The sequence below is a fragment of the Serinus canaria genome, chromosome 3, assembly GCF_022539315.1.
Source record: "Serinus canaria isolate serCan28SL12 chromosome 3, serCan2020, whole genome shotgun sequence".
In the NCBI taxonomy this organism is placed as follows: domain Eukaryota; kingdom Metazoa; phylum Chordata; class Aves; order Passeriformes; family Fringillidae; genus Serinus; species Serinus canaria.
The window spans coordinates 68,045,092-68,065,401 of NC_066316.1; the positions used below are offsets into that span (position 1 = coordinate 68,045,092).

A 20,310-nucleotide genomic window follows, 5' to 3' on the forward strand; every position below is an offset into this window, starting at 1 on the left:
TCCTACCCCTGCAGCCCCCAGATCCTTTGGCTGCAGTGGATTTATTCCTCAGAGGTAGTGAGGAGTGGTAGTAATGCTGTGTAAATTATGAATTAGATGCAATGCTTTCTGAATTCATAACTACTTGCAAATTAATATTTTGGCAAATCTTCTGAAACCCTGCTTCCTGTAAGTCCCAAACCTGCACTCAGGGTGATGGTGAATTTACAGGGGTGTCCACAGTGGCTAAAGTAAATCTAGCAAGTGAGTTCCCAATACCACAATATCCCAATACATTTCCTGGGAAATTCAGGGTTATTATTTGAATTCATTAGAGAATTAGTCACCTAAATTCCTCTACAGTTGTGGCTTCCCCCTGTTAATTTTGGAAGCTGCTCTTTATTTCACCAAATCCATTTCTTGATTCTTAAAGTGATGTAAATTCTGTCACTTGAAGTCAATGGTGGGCGTCCTTTTTTTTCCTGTGCATGCTTTTCTTTTGAGTTGCTTATTTAGGGGAAAAGACACAAACCTGAAAACAGAGTTGGAGAGAGCTTGAGTGTGGGCTTTGTGTGTGAAACACAGAATCTCCCAGGGCATCGAAGTTGCTGGTGCTTTGCAGGGAGGTCTCTAGTGCAGCTTGCCTGCGGGTAAGGGCAGCAGTTGCCCCCAGAGCAGTAATTTGTATGGATGTGGCTCCATTTCACACCTTCAGATGGGAAATGAGAAGCAAAAGGAGCAGAAAATAAACATCAATATTAACAAAAGGAAAGCAGAGGTGAAATGATTGGTGATTGCTGCCTTTTCACGCGTTGTTATGTATTCATGTTCAGACTGATATGCTCTACTAGAGTAAAGACTCTTGGTTTCAATTACCAAGCAGTGACTGAAAGCTTTTCTAATGAGAATTGAAGTCAGAAAATAGTTTTCTTCATTTCAGTGTAAAACTTTGGCTTTTTTTCCTTTTGCCTGCTAAGTGTAAGAGTTCTAGTTACTGGTGCAAACTGGAGCCTTATGAAGCAAGTACTGATAAACTGCTTTTAAGTGCAGCCCTCTGGGTGATGTTTGGAGCTTCCTAAATTGACTCTTGCAGCACTCACATCCTGCTTCCAGGCAGACAAATGTGTGCTGCAATGCAGAAACTTGGAAAAGATGATGCACAGAGAGTGAGGAGCTAGGGGAGACTTAAGTGCATCCTAGACATTCCCTTTTCCACAAAATTAAACACACATGTCCAGACATAGAATTCTCCACACACAGATCATGTTGGAAACCCATTTAAATTTAAGACACACACTCATTAATGCAGAAAGCACTCTTATCATGGGACTGCTTTCCATAAGCAGGATTTACTTTCCTGAGCAGCCTTCCTGCATGGGAAAGCTGGGCTGCATGTGTGACACATTGCTGGCTTATCTTGGCACAAAGCTATTGTTCCTCAGCCTATTGTACCAACATCGGATCTTTGGGTAAGACCATGGAGTAGATCCTCATGGAAGACACGTTAAAACACGCTGAGGATGGGGAGCTGTTTGTTTTCCATTTTCCAAGCAAAATGGAAAGATACTGATTTGAATTGGAAAGATATTGGTTTGATGGATAGACTGGTAGATGGATAAGGATTTGGTTGTAGTCAGTGGCTCAATGTCTAAATGACAAACCAGTAATGAGTGTTGCCCATCAAGGGTCTGTACTGGGGGCAATGCTATTTATTTTGGGCAACCTGACCTAGTGGAATGTGTGCCCAATGGAAGTGGGCTGTACTGAGGGATATTTAAATGCCTTTTCCAACCCAGACCATTCTGTGGTTCTGTAGCACACTGCAGATGTTTTAGCTATGGAGTTTGCCTGCGGGAGGGGCTCCCTTTGTGGCCTGCTCTTTGCACTGCTCCAATGTGGTGCCTGCAGAGGACAGAGCAATCTGGTGGTGACTGGGTATGGAAAAGGCTGTGTGCATGTGTGCAGTGTTGTCAGAGACGTCTTTGCCTTAGTTAAACTCAGAAAAGTAGAAATATGGACAAAGATTTCCTGTATTAATTTTTTTTTCTTCAGTTCATCATGGACTTTGTGCAATATGTGGAAGTTTCACTGTTGGAGGGAAAACTCTCAGTTCAGGAGGCTGCAGGACTAGATGTCAGCTGCTTTTCCCTGTGATTCCTTCAATGCCTGATGCCTCAGAGGGAACCCACTGTTCTTCTCTCAATGCAGGCACACACAAGCAGAGGAGGTGTGTATTAGTAAGTTTTGCACTATGGTTTCTTAAGAGAAAACCTCATATGTTTAAGAAAGACAAAGTGCAAAGAAAAAAAGAAAATAATAGTAATATGAAAGAGAAAAGAAAGGAAAGAAACAGTTCAGACATGTAGGGATGGAATATCTATAAAGCCAGTTGTGTTGGAAATTAATTCACTCAAAGCTTTAAATATGAGTCACTTTGCAAGCCTGTGTTTTAAATTACAGCTTGCTGAGCCTGTGTGTGTCCCTGCTGCTCCTGCAGTAACGATGTGAGGTAGCAGGTTTTTACCAGTGTGTGTCTTGTGAGCCCTGGGGGTGCTGGTTACATTTAGCTAAAGGGGACTGTATGAATTGACCTTTCTCAAGGAGGTCTGTGCCAAGGCTGAAGGCATACTTGTTCTTTCCTACTGATGCCTCTGCTTTTAGGTGGAGTCTGTTTTACTTGTGCCACATACTGCTGCTCCAAACATAAAACAGGAATTACTCAACCCTGCTGAAGAATTAAGTGCAGCTAAATGTTGCTTTAGGCTCATAGCTAAAGAACAGGCTCAGCCCTCTAAAATGCATATTTTTCTGCAGCATGGGCTGTATGAATGTCTGGTCTGGGGTTTCTCTTCTGTGATGTTGAGGGTCTGTGGTGTAAGTGTTCCTGAGCCCATCCTTCAGCTTCCTTTGCAGGTCATGGAGAGACATGGACTTTTCCAGTGCTTGACTCACCTTACATATTTTATATGTCTATCCTCTAGTGAGATGAATCATTCCCTTTAAGATCCTGTCTGCCTCATCTGTCCTGTCAAATAACTTAGCTCTCCAGCCCACAGTGGGAGCTTCGTTGATGGCTGTCTGCATGCACAAGTGTTTCTATCCCCCGGCTCTCCCTGGGAGTCACCCAGCTAATTGCCTCTGAAACTAAAAGTGGGTGTTCACAAGGATTCTCTGCTGCTGGAGCTGCTCTGTGCTGTCAGCAAGAGGAGCAGTGTGCCAGGTTTGGCTGCCTCCACCCTCAGCAGCCCTCCCACTCCCCTTAGCAGGCTTCGCGCTGGTCGCGTGTCCATCGTGGGGCGTTGGCTTGTCCTGCAAAGCCAGGCTTGTGTGGGCTGCAGCACACAGCTTTCACTACTCAGGGAACTTTGGAATTGAGTAAGACAAACAGTAAGACCACAACAAACTTATGTGCTTAAGGCCACAGGTGTTTGAGAGGGACCACAAATAAAATTATGTCCAAGCTCTGTAAATTGTATCTGGGGACAACCTCTTCTCACAAGGGCAAGCCTTCAAGGAATGCAATCTAATAAATTTGCCATGTAGATGTCTGAAGTTTTGCAGCCTGAATCTGAATCCCATGCATTGCCTTTCAAACTGATAAAAGCCCTACAAAATTTCACCCATGAGCAGGTTCTGTTCTGCTGAAATACATAGGCAGAATAATTGGAGATGAAGATGTGCATGTCATTTATTTCTATGGCTGGCAAATATTTATGGTTCTTGATGGAATTTATTGCCACAAATGATTTCCACTCACATTTGGTGCTGCCTCAGATGTAAGAAATCAAATTGTTGCATGATTTAATTGGAGGATTTACTTAAGGCATCTGTGTATATATTGACAAGTCTTTTGTTTCTTCTTTGTAAGCAACAGACAGCTTGGCAGGGCAATGGGATACCCAAATTTTTGTTTACAAAAAGGGCTAATATGTTTCTGTATTTTAACTGGCTGCTAAAAAGGAAGGAGATTAAAAGGAAGGAGAAACAGCTACTGAGTTAAAAAAGATGGAAATGTGAAAAATTTACTAATTCCCTTTCAAATGTAAGCAGAAGGGGAGGAAGGGGTTAGGCTTTTTGAATTAGTGCACTAAAACTAGGATTGGTCTGGAAAGAATTTAATTATTTGCCTGTAATTTTAGGCTGGAAAAGCCAAACATTTGGCAGACCTACAATTTTAGACCTGCCAAATGTTTGGCTTTTCCAGCCTAAATTTTAGCCCTGGTTTGTGAGCTCTTTGCACATTTTGATTTAAGTTTTATATTATGATTTCAGATTTTTAGGACAGATTTTAAATGACAGTTTAAAAGTATATCACTTATATACTACAGGTTATTAAGGGATTATCAAATGACTATCACAGATGGCTATGAGGGGGAAAAAAAGATCAAGGAAAAAGTGATCTCCAGAGAGAAGTCTCTGCAGATTACTGTCAGATTGTCCTGAAAGAAACATCAGTCCTTATTCTTAAGTATGAAGTACCTGGAAGAAAAATCAGACCTTCAAATGCATCCTAGTTTTCCTAACAAAACAATGGCATTGCTTTAAGATTTTCTTTTCTCTGTGATTATCTCACATGGTGAAAATTTACACACCACTCTGAATAAGAGTTTCTGGATATCCATTACCTTCAGGGGTAACTGAAGTCAGTGTCTGACCAGTGCTTGTGACAAAGTCTTGCTGAAGATTGATTTTTCTTACAATGCTAATTTCAATTGATGTGTCTATAAGTGAAGCTATATACAGAGGGATACTTTAAGATATTCAGTATACTTTTTTAAGTGGCATTGTAACTTTCCAGGTCGTGTCTTTGTATTGTGGAATATGGATATGTTGGGGTTTAGGAAAGACAATCATGGTGTCTGGCTGGATGAATCCTAACCCTAGGAAGAGAGCACACCCATGGTGATAGGCAAAAATGCAGATTGTCTGCACCCATTTTCTGGCTCCTCCTGGGTAGCCTGTCTGAATTTCATATCCAGAGCTGTGTAATCTGGGCTGTAATGGCTCCTCTGCTCCTCTTGCTGTAAAGCCCTCTGTGAAAGGAGCTGCTCCTCGTCCTGTTTGTTCAGCAGCCACAGGGATTCTAGAGATTTCCACGATACAGGTGGGAAAATCCAAATCATGATGCCCTCACTCTGGTTCGCTCTGAGTAAACAAAATTGCAAAGTCAAGAGAGGGGAAAACTCCTCAAATAAGGATTGTTTTTTATCAGGGGTAAACCTGATTTTCACAAAGCATCTCTAGATTTTATTTGAGAAGGCTTGCATGGAAACGCTATGAACCAGGCTGAAAATTACCTGGAAAGCTATAAACAAAGGCTATGAATGTACCTATGGAACAGCTCCTTCAGGAGGATATTTTGTATTCCTGAATGTACCCAAAACTCATCAACTCATCACTGACATTTGTGAGTTACCCTCGGGGTGGGGGTGCACCCAGTCCCAGAGACGTGTTGGATTTTCACCCCCATCCATTGTCTGTGAATCTCATTGTAAGGCACCCTGTGGGGGTGTCAGGAGGTGGTAGGAACAGTACTCTCCTGTGTGTTCGTTAGTGAATGGAAATAGGCTGCTGCTTCCCGAGGAGCCAGGGACCAAGTGAGAAGTTTGAGAAGCTATTCAAAAGCATTGCTGTCAAACAGGAGCCTTGGATCTGATCTCTGTCACAAAAGTAGCATTTATGTACTGCTCCTAAATTTAAAGAGCTGTACAAAATCTTGATCTTTTTCTGTTCTTTTTCCTTCCCCCCCTACCCCCTATTTTTTAGTGAAACCGCATTAGTAAGTCACTGGGGTTTTTATTTCATTTCCATGTGTTTATCAATAGTTTGCAGTCAGTGGGAAGGCAGTTTATCATCTTGAAGATTTTAAGAACCTGAGTGTAAGCTGCAGTGGCCCTTGGACATTGCACTCTGCTGAAAAAGAATCTCATTCATATGGTTCATTATAGAGTTTTTTTTTCTTCCCTGTCAACTCTGTGCAGAAGGAATTCTTGCTGAATAGTCCACAATGGTCAGCCTGCAATTCCTCTCCTTAATGAGCTACTTCAGCTACTTCTCACACAAACAGATTTCAGAAAAACTGGGCACAGATGTGTAGGTATCTGGGTGGTTGGTGATTTTATTTGGTTTGGGTTGGGTTTTTTTGTTTGGTTGGTTGGTTGGGTTTTTTCTTTTTTCTTTTTTTTTTTTTCCTTTGAAAACGATTGTCAGTCTTCATTTTCATTTCAGCTTTCAAGCCTGTTGAAACAGCAGCATTCCTGTCATTGCAAACGTTATTCAGCCGTGTGAACTGTGACTCATTCTGAAAGATTACACAAATTTCCCTCCGCTGTGTGCACCTATCCTCCTGCTGTTCACTGTTTGCAGGCTGCCTGCTGCAGGCAGAGGTCAGGGGGACATGCAGCTGCAGAGCTGGCTTGCTAGCTTGCTTCCAGGCTCATGCTGTGCAGAGTACAGGAGTCCAGGTTTGCTGCAGGCAGAAAGTTTCAGGGTGAGAAATGCTACTTTTGCCTGCTTTGGGGGTATTAAAAAAAAAAAAAGTCAATATCCTTTTCAGCATCTCTTTACAGTAAAAAAAAGCAAAAAAAAATCCCCCCCCCAAAAAAAACCCCAAACAACCCCTAACCCCACAAGAAATCTGGAAAATAACCCCTAGAGGAACAACAGACCTCATGCAGACCCTGTGGCTCACATTCACTGAAGACTATGTTTACTTTGGCTGCAAAAATATCAATTCATGATACCAGCTCAAGGCAAATGCCATCTGGTCTGGTGGTCCTCTTTAATAATCTCTTCTAATTTTACCTTCTCTTTCCTGCATTCCTCCCTGGCATCAGAGGATCCCTGCTGTCACTGTGCTGGCTCTTCTCCTGGTGCCACAGACCAGTCCTGTCTGCATCCATCCTCTCCAGCTAATTGCTCTCTCCTACATGTTTTCCAGGGCTTCATCTGAAACAGTCCTGTGGTAATCCCAAGTGGGGCTTCTGATTGCATTTTATTGAATGCCAGCATGAGCCTTTGAGGGAGAAACCCCATCCTGTCCATTATGGAAGCTCAGTTAATTGAGGATGATTAAAGGGAAGCTTGATAGTACCTGCCCAACCATAGAAGTGAGTTATGGTGCCTGAAGATGAAAGGCCATGAGGAATCAATCTTGATTTAGTACAATTTAACACCCTGCTTGTATTTTTATCTACTTGAGGGCAAGAGATGACAAGTCTAAACTTCCCAGCATGACAGCGGGCAGAATTTGGAGAAGGAGGTGCAGATGGGAGCCCAGAGCCCTGTTGCTCTGCAAGCACGTGTCTGAAAGGCTTCTCTGTCCCACTCTGTCTATGTGGGAAGTGTTTCTGGAAAAGCTGACAGGATCCCCGAGGTTCAGAGCTGAGGGAGTGCAGAAAGCACCCACCAAAGCTACTTCCTTGGGGCTATGTAAATGAGGAGTGGTAGGGCTACAGCCAGCCACACTTTTGTTTTACAGGGGAACAAAGGATGCTGGTATATCTGTCAGGCAAGCGTGGGAAAGGAAGAGGGCTTTTCTCAAAGCCCACAAGGAGCTCATTTTTTCAATAAAATATAGATCTTAAAAAAGAAAACAGGTTGCTTGCAGGGGTTTCCTTTGGTGATTAGTGTTTACAGTCCAAGTTCTTCTTTCAGTGGACATTCATACCTGATATGAAATTACAATGATATCACTGTTTCCAGATGTTTTGATGTAGGATTTGGTTATTTACATCTTGGTTTTTTTCATGCATTTCTCACAGCTTACTTGGGTGTCCCAGAATAATTGGGTGAACACATGTATCCTGGGTGAGGAGCACCTTCTTTCTGAATTACCTGCATCTGCTTTCAAAGCTGATTATTTTGAATCATAGTTAGATGCTTTTTCGCTGTAGTGGAAACCCTGCTTTGTTCTGAAATGTTTTTCATGTGTAGACAAGCCCCCAGGAAATAATTTTAGTTTGAAGTTCAATTGCCTTCGTTTTTTAGCCTGTGTAATTTATGCTTGCATTGCCTTCAAGGTGTTTTTTGTTTTGCTTTGTTTTACAGACTGTAAGATGGCACATTGAACTACAACCATGGGCAAGTCCAACCCCTTCCCTCAACTATGAGGCCTCAAGGTTCCTAAAGTACATTAGCACTTCTCAGGTAGGTTTTTTGTTTCAGTCTCCATTTAGAAAACACTTTGCCTGGTGCAGATTGTTCCCTCATATCTGAGGGATTAACCTCACACCAAATATTTTGAAACGGATTTATTTCTAAAGTTGCTTGACCTAGCACTGATGGTCAACTTGAATATAAAGGTCAAAACACAGGTTTGAAAGAATGCATTATTTCCATGTTATTTATTTCCAAGTGGGTTTGTGTCCTGACAGGAGTATGGTACGACTGAAATTCTAGACGTGATGTTTCTCTCTCTCTCTCTCCTCTCAGATGGAAAAATACAGAGCACCTGTATCAAGAGAGGGTATTCAACCTCTCCACCTCTCAATAATAGTATGATAAGCAGACTCATTTTACTTCAAAAGGAAGTAGTTGAGGTTCCCAGTAAAATGAGAAGGCATCAGACCCTAACTTGGACAAGTTGTTTCAATGATACCAATAGAATATTGATATTTTCAGGACAACAACAATAGCCATGAAAATTGGTGGGTGTATGTGCTTTTTAAAATATGGCATTTCCAAATCCAGATTGTGCTGATGGATACTTCCAGCCTTCAGCATATATGGAAGTTCATGGGCCATCATGTCTTAACAGAGACATCACTTATGCACAACAGCATCTGCATTTTCTGTAAGAAAAAAAAAATGGAAAAGGTGCTGGACGCTCACAACTCCAACAGGGCAGCTGCTTTTAGTACCCAGGTCTGTCAGCAATTGACCCTAGAATACAGAGTTGACAGCATCCTTACTTACTCTGAAGAACAGCAAAAAGCTCCAGGTGCCAACATCACTGAGATGTCATTCACATATGAAATCCTTTGTTAATGCAGTACTTTTGAGGCTGAGATAATTTGAAAAACCCCTAAAAAAAAAAAAAAAAAAGATCGCAGGGTGTTCACGTATTCTCCAGCTTGGGGGTACATGTTGTTGCTGTATTGCAAAGGTTCCATATTGCTAGAGTTTTGTACCTCCTTGATGTTTCTCACAGGCAACTCCTCTAAGCACTGACTCTTCCTTCTTCTTGCAGTAGCCAGCTGACTCGCATTCCCCCTCAACCAACCAATCCACTCTCTTATAACACTCTTCTTCTTACTGGCTACATCTGCAGCCTGTTAGAGTCAGGCCTGCTCTTAAGCTCTAATAATTGACTCAGCTGCAACTCCTTAAGGGCTAAGATTACTTTCTATACTACCTTTATTTTCTTGTATTGTATCCCCCTATAGGTACCCATGGCTAAATTCTCAATAAAATGACATCTCTACTGCCACTCAGGCCAGCACTGAGAGGGCAGGAGGCAAGATGATGCATGTGGGACAGCAAGAGATGTGTCTAGAACTACTTGTTTTGTTCCACAGAAGTTTAGACTGTGGCAGAAGTATTAAGTTTGAAAACATCCTTCATCTCAGCAACTTAATAAACAGTGGCAGATGCTGCTAAACTCCACTAGCTGGGCCAAAGCCTACAAGGACATCAATTAGCAGAGAGTTTATTGATTTTGACACTCTCAGCGAGAAGTTTCATTCCCAGAGTAACTGACCCTGGCTGGGGGAATAGTCATAAGTGAAAACAAAAAATGGGAGGAATCCCTGTTTCTGACCTGGCAGATATTACAAGATGAGTAACTGATGGGATAACACCATGACTGGTATGAGCACTTCTGAAAATGGCATCCTGCTTATGAAGATAAGCATGGGATGTAATTTTTCTTGTTTGCTGAGCAAGTGTCTGCTAAATACTGTGCCAAAGTTCAGCCCCATGCCATTAGCAGAATGGCTCAAACTGCTGGAGCAAGAAGATGCCATGTCAACAGGGTCAAGGTGTGGCCAGAAAAAGCATTTTCAGTGCTGGTGTTTTATGATCAGGAGAAGTATCTTTCTTGTGCTGCTGTTTGTACAATAGTAGTGAGAAGAAGCCCAGAAGAGGATGTGAGCTCAGTGCATCAATAAATCATGCAACAGATGGATGATGGTGTTAAAGACAGGTTCAGGGTTTGATTTCTGTTTGGTTTTTAAAAAATTTTTGTTGTTGGTTTTTGGTTGGTTTTTTTGTGGTTTTTTTTTTTAATAGCAAGAGCTATTCAGTAGCAAGAACTGTTAAAATTGCTTCAAACTCTGACTGTTGTAATTGCTCATAATGCTAGGAGTCAATTAAGTAGCAGCATTGCAGAATCTTAGTTTTCTGTAGAGAGTACATTATTCTTCTGTGTCTTAAATTAGTGCTTATTATTGCAGTGCCATTTATTCCTTGATTGTTATGTGACTGAAGGGAAATGGGTAGTGGGGTGCTGTGCAAATCCTTGCTTAAAACTTTGTGAATCCTGGGAACAGCTTGAAGAGATGCTGTATTTGCTTTTATGAATTTTCCATGGGAATTATGAGCCAAGCAGGAGCAGGGAGGGGGTGATGCAGTGTGCAGCTCTTTGAATGTAAAGCTCCAGGTAATGGTCTTTCAGAGCATACAGTTCTTAAAGAATGAGAATTTTATTTACTTATTATAAGGTATGTGGTGGAGAGTGCGACAGTAAAGGCTGGGTTCCAGGTTTTGCTCTCACCTCTGTGTAAAATTGTTTCATTTCTGTGGTTCCAGGTGGGAGCAGAGCAGTGCTTTTTAGTTGAGCTAGGAATGAGAACTGAGCCTCTGCAGTCTGCTGTAGAAGAAGGAGAGGAGCAAGATCAGAACACTCTGTTCAGGACTGATATTTAACCTGGTTTTGTCTTTTCCACCGTTTTAGTTGTTGCCTTTCTGATAGTGCCAGCTCCCATTCCTGCAGTCAGGGCTGGTACTGGGCCCAAAGAACAACTTTTCATCCCTATGGCCCAGCTGGGTTCCTGCAGCTCTTCTCAGTCTTTGCTTTCTTCTCTGTGTGGTAGCAGCCTGTGCCCTGCAACCCCTGACTGATGGCTGGGCTGTGTGGTTTGAGAAACCCTTCAAGAACAAGCTGTGGATGCTGATGCTGGTGCAGAGCAGTGCAGCCTTTCCTGGGCAGAATTAGCCACAGCTTTGGTGCTTCCTTCTGCTTCCCCTTGCCTCATTGCAGCTGCTACGGTGAGAGCGTACGAATTGTACCAGCTCTCCTTCCACTGCTGTGCTCTGGCTCCTGTGTTCTGCAAAGGGTGCAGCACTCTCCAGCTCTGTGCCTGCCTTTTCCAAGTGGATTTGGAGGAAGAAGGTGGAGTGGAATGTGGTAGCCTGGGGGTGAAATTCTGGCCTGAGCTGCTGGATGGACAGGCAGAGCTGGTGCTACAGGCAGGAGCTCCTCTGTAGGTCGTCACTCACAGGGCCATGGCTTTGCTGGCTCAGTCACCGTGGGTTTGGCTGTTCCAGGCTGCTGCTCAGCTGCTGGCAAAGCTGACTTCACCCCTCAGTGATTTTTGACACGTCCAGGTTTCTGATGAAACCAGTGCATTTTCAGTCTTTGCTTTTTTGGTCTGTACAAGGGCTCTTTGACTTACAGTATTCCTCCCCACAGAGTGTCTATCTCTTCTTTTGGAGGGCTTTTATCCTGGCTTTAGGCTCCAGATGTCCAAGCCAGCTCAGCATGGACACACATGCTATGATTCCTCTGTTTAGTTATGCACTTGCTTAAATCCCTTTGTTGTTGGAGAGGGCATGTGTTGGGCTAAAGATTAAATCCCTTCTGGAGATGAGATCCATGACACTCTGGGTAAGGTACTCATTGCAGAGACACTGCAATTTTGTAATTACAGTCTTGATTTTAACATTATTCAGGATGCAGAATCCACTCCAAGGTTTAAAAAGAAAAAAAAATTAAACATTTGAATGCTGAAACATCTTTTCCTCATGGAAAAAAAAAAGAATTTGAGTATAGTACTAATGCTTAATTATTTGCTTTTCAAACTGCATTGCTCTCTGGGCAATTATGTAAGCCTTGAATTTCACCAAGCGGAACAGACAAACAAGGAAAAAAAATAATCAAATCTTTGTAGCCGTGTATCAGATTGACAATAAGACTTAAATTAAACCAATGAACATTTTTCTTTTTTCCACTACTCCCCCAGAAGGCAAATTAAAAACAAGTTGAAAGTCCTGTCTTAAAATGAAATATCCTTTGATTTCAACAGATTTCATGTGAGCACATGAACTTGAACAGCTTGAAAGGGTACTCTGAAACCACAAAAAAGCCCTGGTCAGTCTGTCTTGATGAGAGGTTTAGCCTCATCCATCGCATCAGAAGCAAGAAATGCCGTCTCTATTCACTTGGGTAAGTGCTATTTTTAAAAGAAAGGAAATTGTTTCATGGCAAGTAGCTTCAAAAAGCCCTATAAATACAACACAGGCTGCAGCAAGGTTGTCTTCTAAAATATAAACTTTGTTCAGGTGTGTTTATCATGTGTTGATGTGGTTCTTTAAACTTTATTTTTAGGGAAAAATCTTTTCTCCATGAGGAAGAAAAGATTTTATTTTCCTTTGTCTTTCTAATATTGGTATGAAAACAAATTTCTTGCTGGTGAGTTGTGAGTGGTAATTCACCTGGAGGAAGACGGAGATCAAAGAGGTAAGCTGAGAAGCCTACAGCGTCTGCCTTGAGCAGAGGTGACTTGCATAACTGCCAAGGATTTCAGCAGCATTGCTTACAAAACTTCATTAACCAGCTCTGGGACAAAAGAGTACATTTCCATATGGGAGTGAGTTTGCTCAGCACCTCAGGGGTGACATGTGCCAAAGTGATAGTGACAAAGACAGCTGGACTGCCTTTGTAAATTGTGATGTGTGCAGTGTTTATGATATTTACAGCACTTGAGAGTGAAATTTTCACTCTTCTCAGAAGAAGTGCTTTTACAAGTAGCAAAACCACACATGCAGCCTGTTTCCCTGCTAGTAAAACATTCTGTTGTCCCAGAGGAAGAGGGAGGTCAGTCCTCAGAGTGTATCAGGCCATCAGCACACAGATGCTTTAGGTCGCTGGGATCTGGAACTCATTTCACACCGATCACCACGTAGAGCTGCCTGATAAAACTGTACTTGCTGTCCTGAGAGGCAGCTTTAGGCTAGAGGTGTGTTTAAAGGCTTCATCTCCCTTGATCCAGTGCAGTTTATTCCCGTGATTTTGCTGCTGTGGATTTACAAAGGGTGGATAGCAAGGAACCGTGCTGGGGTGGCATTTCTCCTGGCAGGTAACACCTGCAGTGAGCATGGAGGGGAGGCAGGGTGCCCTCTAGTCAAAGGGAGTGGCTTTGGTTAATTTGGGTGGGTTTGTACTTTGACTGAGTTTATTTGAGCTGTAAAGACCCGGATCTGTGAGAGGGAGGTGCTTTCAGGTTTTGTTCAGCAGCACTGCTCTGTGTGCAGAGCAAGAACATGCTCCTTAGAGACAAATCACATATACAGAGAGAAGATTTCTCATGACTACTGTTGCTTCTTATTTTCTGAGTGTTCTTTGCAAAGTATTTCAAATTATACTTACCTGGCATTAAGGCAAGATAGAGGTTTACATGATTTTTTTCCTTCTCAGCTTTTCATGTCCCTATGAAACTTAGGAGAGATGCTGTGCATGCTCAGTTCCAGACTTTGCTGTCTGACTCTAGTACTGAGTTATTGCCTGAGGGCCCTTCTAGTAGTCAGCAGGGAGAGGCAAACACTTCCAGGTGGAAAATCAGCTAAACTAAATAGCATTCTGGAGGTAGGTACAGCTTTCCTTTGACTATAGTGGAAGTCTGGGATAAGGTGGCTGCTGATTTTAGATGTCTTGGCAAAGTACTCAAAGTTCAGTGGAATCAACCTAGACCTTGGCCTTCAAGCTGCATGATCATTAATATTATACCTGAGCTCCTGTGTTGATGTCCATTTTCCCTGTTGTTAAGGATCAAATGTGGATTGAGAATGGTATTTTTGTTGAATTGTCCAGTAGGCACAACACAGAGTTGATTTAATCTGTGCTAGGAAGTTCAGATTAGGCACGAAGCTGACCAGCACTGAGATATTTTTCTAATTTGTTTTGAAAAAAACAAAACCAAAAAAAACCTAGCCAAAACTGAGCTAGTGTGTGCACACCAGTGCTTTATATGTGGCACTGTTCTGTGTATGGTCCAGGGAGCACAAGTGTCAGATTTTCTGTAGTGAGAGGGTTTAGCAAAGATCAAAATTGATGTTGGCTCTCCCATCAATCATCAGATACACATGCAGCAAGTAACCAACCAGCATGCATCACATGAAACACCTGGAAAATTAAAGAGAAATACTTGAGGTTATGGAGAAGCACTCTAAAATCCACTGGTTTACTTCTGCAAACTTTGGAGCTCATTACTGCGTAATTCTTCCCCTCAGACTCACTTCCTTTAGTTTATGACAGACAGAAAAGTAATTTTGTTCTAAGGCAAAAATCCACTTTAAACATTTTTGTTATCTCTTATGTTTCATAAGGAGCAAATGGGGAGCAGCTGCTTCTAACAAAGAGCATTCACTGCAGAGAAAATGGATGGAGGACAAATGTGAAAGTTCAGTGGAAGTGTTACCAGGAATCCTGAATTAAATCCATATATCATTAAAACTGGAATGAAACATGTTGCTTAAGCTTTGCCTCCTTGAATGCCATAGAAGAGGTTACTTGTGAATGGGAGGGAGAAGTGTCTGGAACATCTGGGGATCTTTTTAGATTAGTATTAGTTGCTTCTACAACTGGGAGGCAGCAATGTTTTTGCTTGGGGGACAGGATTTCCCAGTGTGATACATAATTGCAATATGCATTAGTGAGCTCTAGTTATTAGTGCTAAATCTGCTTAGATTAAACTAAGTCAGTTACAAACACCACAGGCAAGCACTCAAGCTGGGATAACATAAATGAATGGGATTTCAGAAACTTACCAGCAGAGGTTTAAAGAGTCTTCCTGTAATACAGCATAAATGCCATTTCAGGTGCATCCTGAAGTGTGTGTAGGAGTGTTAGGATTCCGGCAGGGGGTCCATCGTTTTTCCCTGAGCTGCTGAGCTCAGTTATCTTCCTTTGAAAGAGAGGAGGAAGAGGGGGGACAGAGAAAGGGAAAGCTGGACCTTAACTTGCATGTGTTTATAGCTCTGTTCTGTGGTCGCTGTGGGAGCTGGAGTACCTGCAGTTTTCAGGTTTTTCAGGCTGGATCAGCTACAGGTGCCCACTAGAGCCGTGCAGAGCGGACAAAGCAGCTTTTGTGCCGCTCGGCGCTGGCTGTGCCCCGGGTGATGCAGGGGCCGGTGTGATGCTTCATCCAGCGCAAGCTGCAGCCCAGTGCCTGTTCTGAGTGCAAGGCTCTGTGCCCCGTGACCCTCTGTGAACCCTGGGAGCCAAGGGACACTGCTGCCCGCTGTGTGCCGGGTCAGCGTCGCTGCCCTGCCGCCGGCGGGGAGCGGAGCGTTCCCTGCGCTCGCAGGCGGGAGAGCCGGGCGCGGTGCGCGCTGCTGGGAATGGCCCCTCTGCCCCTCCGCAGGGCACCGCGGGAGCTCTGTCACCCAGCTGCCTTCTCCCTCACGGGAAAATAGGTCATTTTCTTCCGCAGGTTTTGTTTTGCTGCTGGTGGAGGCAGCAGCTGCTCTCTCCTGATGGCGAGGAAAGGCCTTGCTAGTCTTCTATGACCTCCACACGGTCCTTCTAAAATCATGATCCCTTTTTAAGTAACACCTCTTTCTTTAAGAAACTAAATCTTTGTTAGGAGACCTAATTTTTTTATCTTTCTCATGCTACATTACCCCTTTGCATGATCATGTGTGGGCCAGGCATTTTTTGAACCAGTTCCTTTGGAGAAGACCTGATTTTCTCTCCTATGTATTTGTTGCTGGCTGGATCTCTCGAGGCATAAATTTGAGCTGGTAACTAAGTGCCAGAAGACACATGCCCGTCTCTACCCTCATCTGTATTTTTTGTCCTGTTTTTTCCACTGCTGTGAAGCTCCCTTTGCAGTCCACATGAGCAGCAACCTGTTTGGGGGCAGCCTGAGGTTTGTCTGCACCAAAAGCATCTGGCCCTCTGGGTTGTTCCAGCTGGTATGGTTGGAAATGTGTCACGGACACATGTGGCCACCATTCACTGTTGGGCTCATCACTAATGCTGTGAGTGTCCCCAACAATTCCCATGCTGTTCATTTTTAGCCAGTGTCTCATTCCTGAGGGATTACGCTCCTCTTTGTCCCTCACTGTCCCTTCTGTAGAAAGCCACATGCAAACAAACATGTCGATTCACTTGGTTAACTTCTGAACTTTTTTCCTAATGCATGTTGAATGTATTAAAAGAAAACTCCTCTCTTTTCCTCCCACACAGCTGTATGGGTTGGAATCCTGTGAATTAAGGTTGTTCTTAAAAGCATACTGGGCTATTTTTGCACACCCTGTCTCCTCCTGTTTTCCCAAGGGAAGTTGGTTGAGGAGAAGACAGCGTCCTAGGGTATTGTTACCGTGTGCTTGGCCAGTATTACAGCAGGTGTCATACTGTGTTGGTAGCTTCCAGAGCAAATGTTCTTCCACACATTGTTTCATGAGTTGAATTCATTTTATCCTACCTGTATGTCATCTGTGTAGATCATTTAGTGCTGGCCTAATGTGCCATAGTGTGTGACCTGATTTAAAATGTGCCATGTTTCACATATTGATGCAAATAGCCAAAATTATTTCAGACCCACATCTTTGCTGAAGATAAGTGTGGTGTAGTGCAGCAGGTGCTCTGCTAGTACATCTAAGAGGACTGCCCTGTCATGGTCTGTGCACAACAGATAAATGCTCTGCTGTTAGTACAAAATGAAGAACCTCAGTTGTACAATTTGCAGTACAACTGATTTGAAAAAAATCTTAATTCTCTTCTCAGTGCTGCATGTGTGTATATCAAACAGCTTAATTTTGCTTAAGTTTAATGTTTAGTGCATGATTTGAATCACATTTGGAATAAGCTTGGAGGAGTAGGAATGAGGAGAACATCCTGTTTTACGGAGTAGGAAAGGCCCATGGTTCAGATGTGTGACTGCAATGGTAAATGCCAGATTTTTTTCATTTTAGTGCACCCTGTGTGAACCACTGGGCGATAGGAAGTGGGAATATGGCACAGCCTTTTAAAACACATCTTCTCACAGAGGCAGGGACTGAGACAATACTGCTGTACAAGGGGGCTATTAATTTTTCTTCTTCTTTGGGGTCTTCTCCAAATTAGCAGCAATCTTTCTCTCAATTTTATGTAACAACTCTGCTACTGTTGTAAAGTGCTTATTTTTTAATATGCTATTTTAAATCTGTGTCTTCCTGTCCACAGAGAAAAAGAGGCATTTGGTTCTTGTGCCTTGTCCATACTGGTGGTCACTGTGGGTCACATTTGTAACAGGTGACAGATGTGGTGTGAAATATGCCAGATTTTTACAAAGTAGTATTGCCTCCATTTTAAATGTATTTTCTCTTCTATTTATGGCTTGTTTATTGGAAGATTATGCAGCAGGGACTAAGGAAAGTAGTGTAAACTTTTCAAGATAAAAGCGAATTGAAAATAGAGAAATATATATATAAACATAAAATATTAATATAAGTAATGACAGCACAAAGATTCCAATGTTTAATTTACTTTTGTACAAATTTTTCCAGCTTCTGAATTAAGGAAAAGTATTTTGGGAAAGTTATCAGCCTGGCTAAAAGTGGTTTAGTTCTTGCCTAGAAAGTTCTAATATTGCATTGAGCTTGAATTTTCTTCAAGTTAAGTTAATTCATCCTCAGAACATCCTACTCACTTATAGTTTTTTTGCTGCATCAATTGTTACATTTTTTAATGTATATTTTTTTTACCATAGGTTAGGCAACGATGACAACCAGTTTGAGCTCAGCATGGCCAACAGTGGATGTGAGGTGCATCGCTTTGACCCCAGCATCAAGTCAGCTCACATTCAGCAGGGCCGGCACCTCTGGCACCATCGCCTCTCCATCGACTGGAGGGATCCCAACCCCGCCATTGCAGCTCATAAGCTTCACAGCAACACTAAGAAGCTGGGCACAGTATTGAATGAATTTGGACATCAGAAGGTGAGGAAGGGCCTGCGTGTCAGGGCTCTGACTGCACGGTTAGGTGTTGGGAAAGCTCCAGATCTCCCTTCTTGCTGCCTGAGGAGACCAAACACTCTCCAAACTCTTCTCCTGATAGTGGATTTTTTTCTTCAACAGCACTTGTCATGCATTTCTTTTAGGGGTGCCTTTTCTGTCTTGTTTTCTCTGTGTGCTGAAAACAGCCACAATGATTTTAAATCCCTAGCTGTATAGCAAATACTTTTTGTCCTCCTCACTTCCTTTTCCTTTGAAGTATCTGGTGACATTGGGTGCTAGCACATTCAGTCCTGTGGAAGTTCTGGTCTTTGCCTGAGTCTGAAAACTGAACTACTCACACAGACAAGTTTATAAAGAGAAAACAATATTTGCAACAGTAATTAGAAGAGGAGAGGTAATGGATGATTTGTTTACATTTTCAAGGTCACTGTTCCTAATTACAGTCCTCAAAAACAAAAACATCCTGTTTTGAAATTGGCAGCAATCGGTGGGGTGTTTTTATAGCATTTTCCAGTTTGTTTTTAAGGAACTAGAAAGACATCAGGAATCTTCAAATCTCAAATAAACGTTGCCATAATACATTTCAGGAAGTTCTTAGATTGCTTTTAAGAGAGTTTTTCCTTCAGAGAATATACAAACATGAATTCAAATGCTAATATACTTCATTGCCTGCAGCTAGTTCTGCTTGTCTTTGTTTTTCAAGAAATAGGCAGCCTGGGCTAAGGAGCTGCTCTTCTGTAAGATTTACAAAGCAAGCAGGGCAACGTTTGTTTGGCTTGTTATTTAAAAATGCAAGATGTCCTTTTCAGTTCACTTTTTACCTTTTTAAAATGTTTTCTTTTGATTCAGCTCTACTGATCGAAACATTTTGAAGATAAGAGCAGAGAAAAGGAGCCTTTTCCTTCTTCTTCCTAATCATACTGTAACTGTGCTAGGCTGTGCATTAGTGAAACATCTGAGGAGACAGAGATGGCTTTTCTTAGATGTGAGCCTTGCATTGTTTTGATTTTAGAAGAATTAGTCACACAGCAAAAAACTAATGATCCAGTCCAGAAAAAGTGTACAAGTCTTGTGACATACCAGACCTGCTGAGGCCAGTGTTGGGTTATCATGGTAGAACAGAGTGATTGTAACACCTTCTGTGAAAGAGAAGGATGTAGGGGTGAATTCTGAGTGTGTAACTTTCTGAAAACAGTGGGCTGGATGGCAGCCAAGGAACATAATGCACACATAACACATGCAACCAGGCTTTCCTCTAGCTGTGTACTTATGGGATTTGGTTAAGTGTTTTGGTGCATTATGAACAGCATATAAAGCCTCTTGCTCTGGTAGCATTTGAGGAGCTCCCCTGTGCAAAGCTGTGGCTTAGTGAAGTCAGGAGCTGACTTTCTCCCAGTGGGGATAAAGGTGTTACACACTCTGAGACTTTCTGGTGTTTTATACTTGTGAAATACCTGAGCGGGTTGACTGTCCTCACATTTTTCTGTTTAGGTTTTCCTTAACTTAGAAGGAAGGCAGCCTGAGAAGTTGTATATTGTGTAGAGACACCATTCTTCTGGTGAATGTGAGTGGAATGTTCCCTTGACTGAATAAATAAGTTAATTCAAAACAGTTTCACAGAATATTTTCCGAAGCGCTTTTTTCCAATTAGAAAATTAAAACATGCTCTTCGTCCCATTTTTAATTTAAGAACCCTTCCGCCTACCCTCAATGTTGCTCCGTTCCCACTTCAAGGCAGGAATTCCAGCTGCATTTGAAGTTAATGCCTCAGTTTATCCATGCTTTTATTCTTTGAGATTTGGGACTTGATCCAAGACCCTACAAGTGACTGAAACTGCTTCCACTGATGTTAGAAAATCGGACTGTAGAAGACAGCTCAGACAAGATCTCCTGGAGTTCTTGCTGTTGTAGTCTTGAAAAGAAAACTTGCATTTTGGGGGTTTTGTGTGCAAGAGAATCAAAGAACTTGGATGGGCTCATTTGCACCCTGACTCAGATGAGAGCACACCTGCTACTCTGCAGGCAATACTGGGACCTCATCCACACCAGGGAAACCCACCCTGATATTTTGGCAAGAAATACAAACACTTTTTGGAGTCAGAGTGGATGTGAGAAAAGATTAGAAGAACTTGATCTAACTGGCTATGTGGCAAAACAGTCCTCAGTTCTCTG

General features: G+C 42.4%; 1 protein-coding gene across 1 annotated transcript in view; it reads left to right on the forward strand.

The window, feature by feature from the left end:
* Window positions 1–20,310, forward strand: part of METTL24 (methyltransferase like 24) — a 45,657-nt gene that overhangs the window by 11,800 nt on the left and 13,547 nt on the right. The window contains exons 2-4 of the mRNA XM_030236522.2: window positions 8,029–8,127; window positions 12,225–12,364; window positions 17,892–18,120. Of these exons, the coding sequence (XP_030092382.2) occupies window positions 8,029–8,127; window positions 12,225–12,364; window positions 17,892–18,120 (468 nt within the window). The remainder of the gene's footprint in view (window positions 1–8,028; window positions 8,128–12,224; window positions 12,365–17,891; window positions 18,121–20,310) is intronic.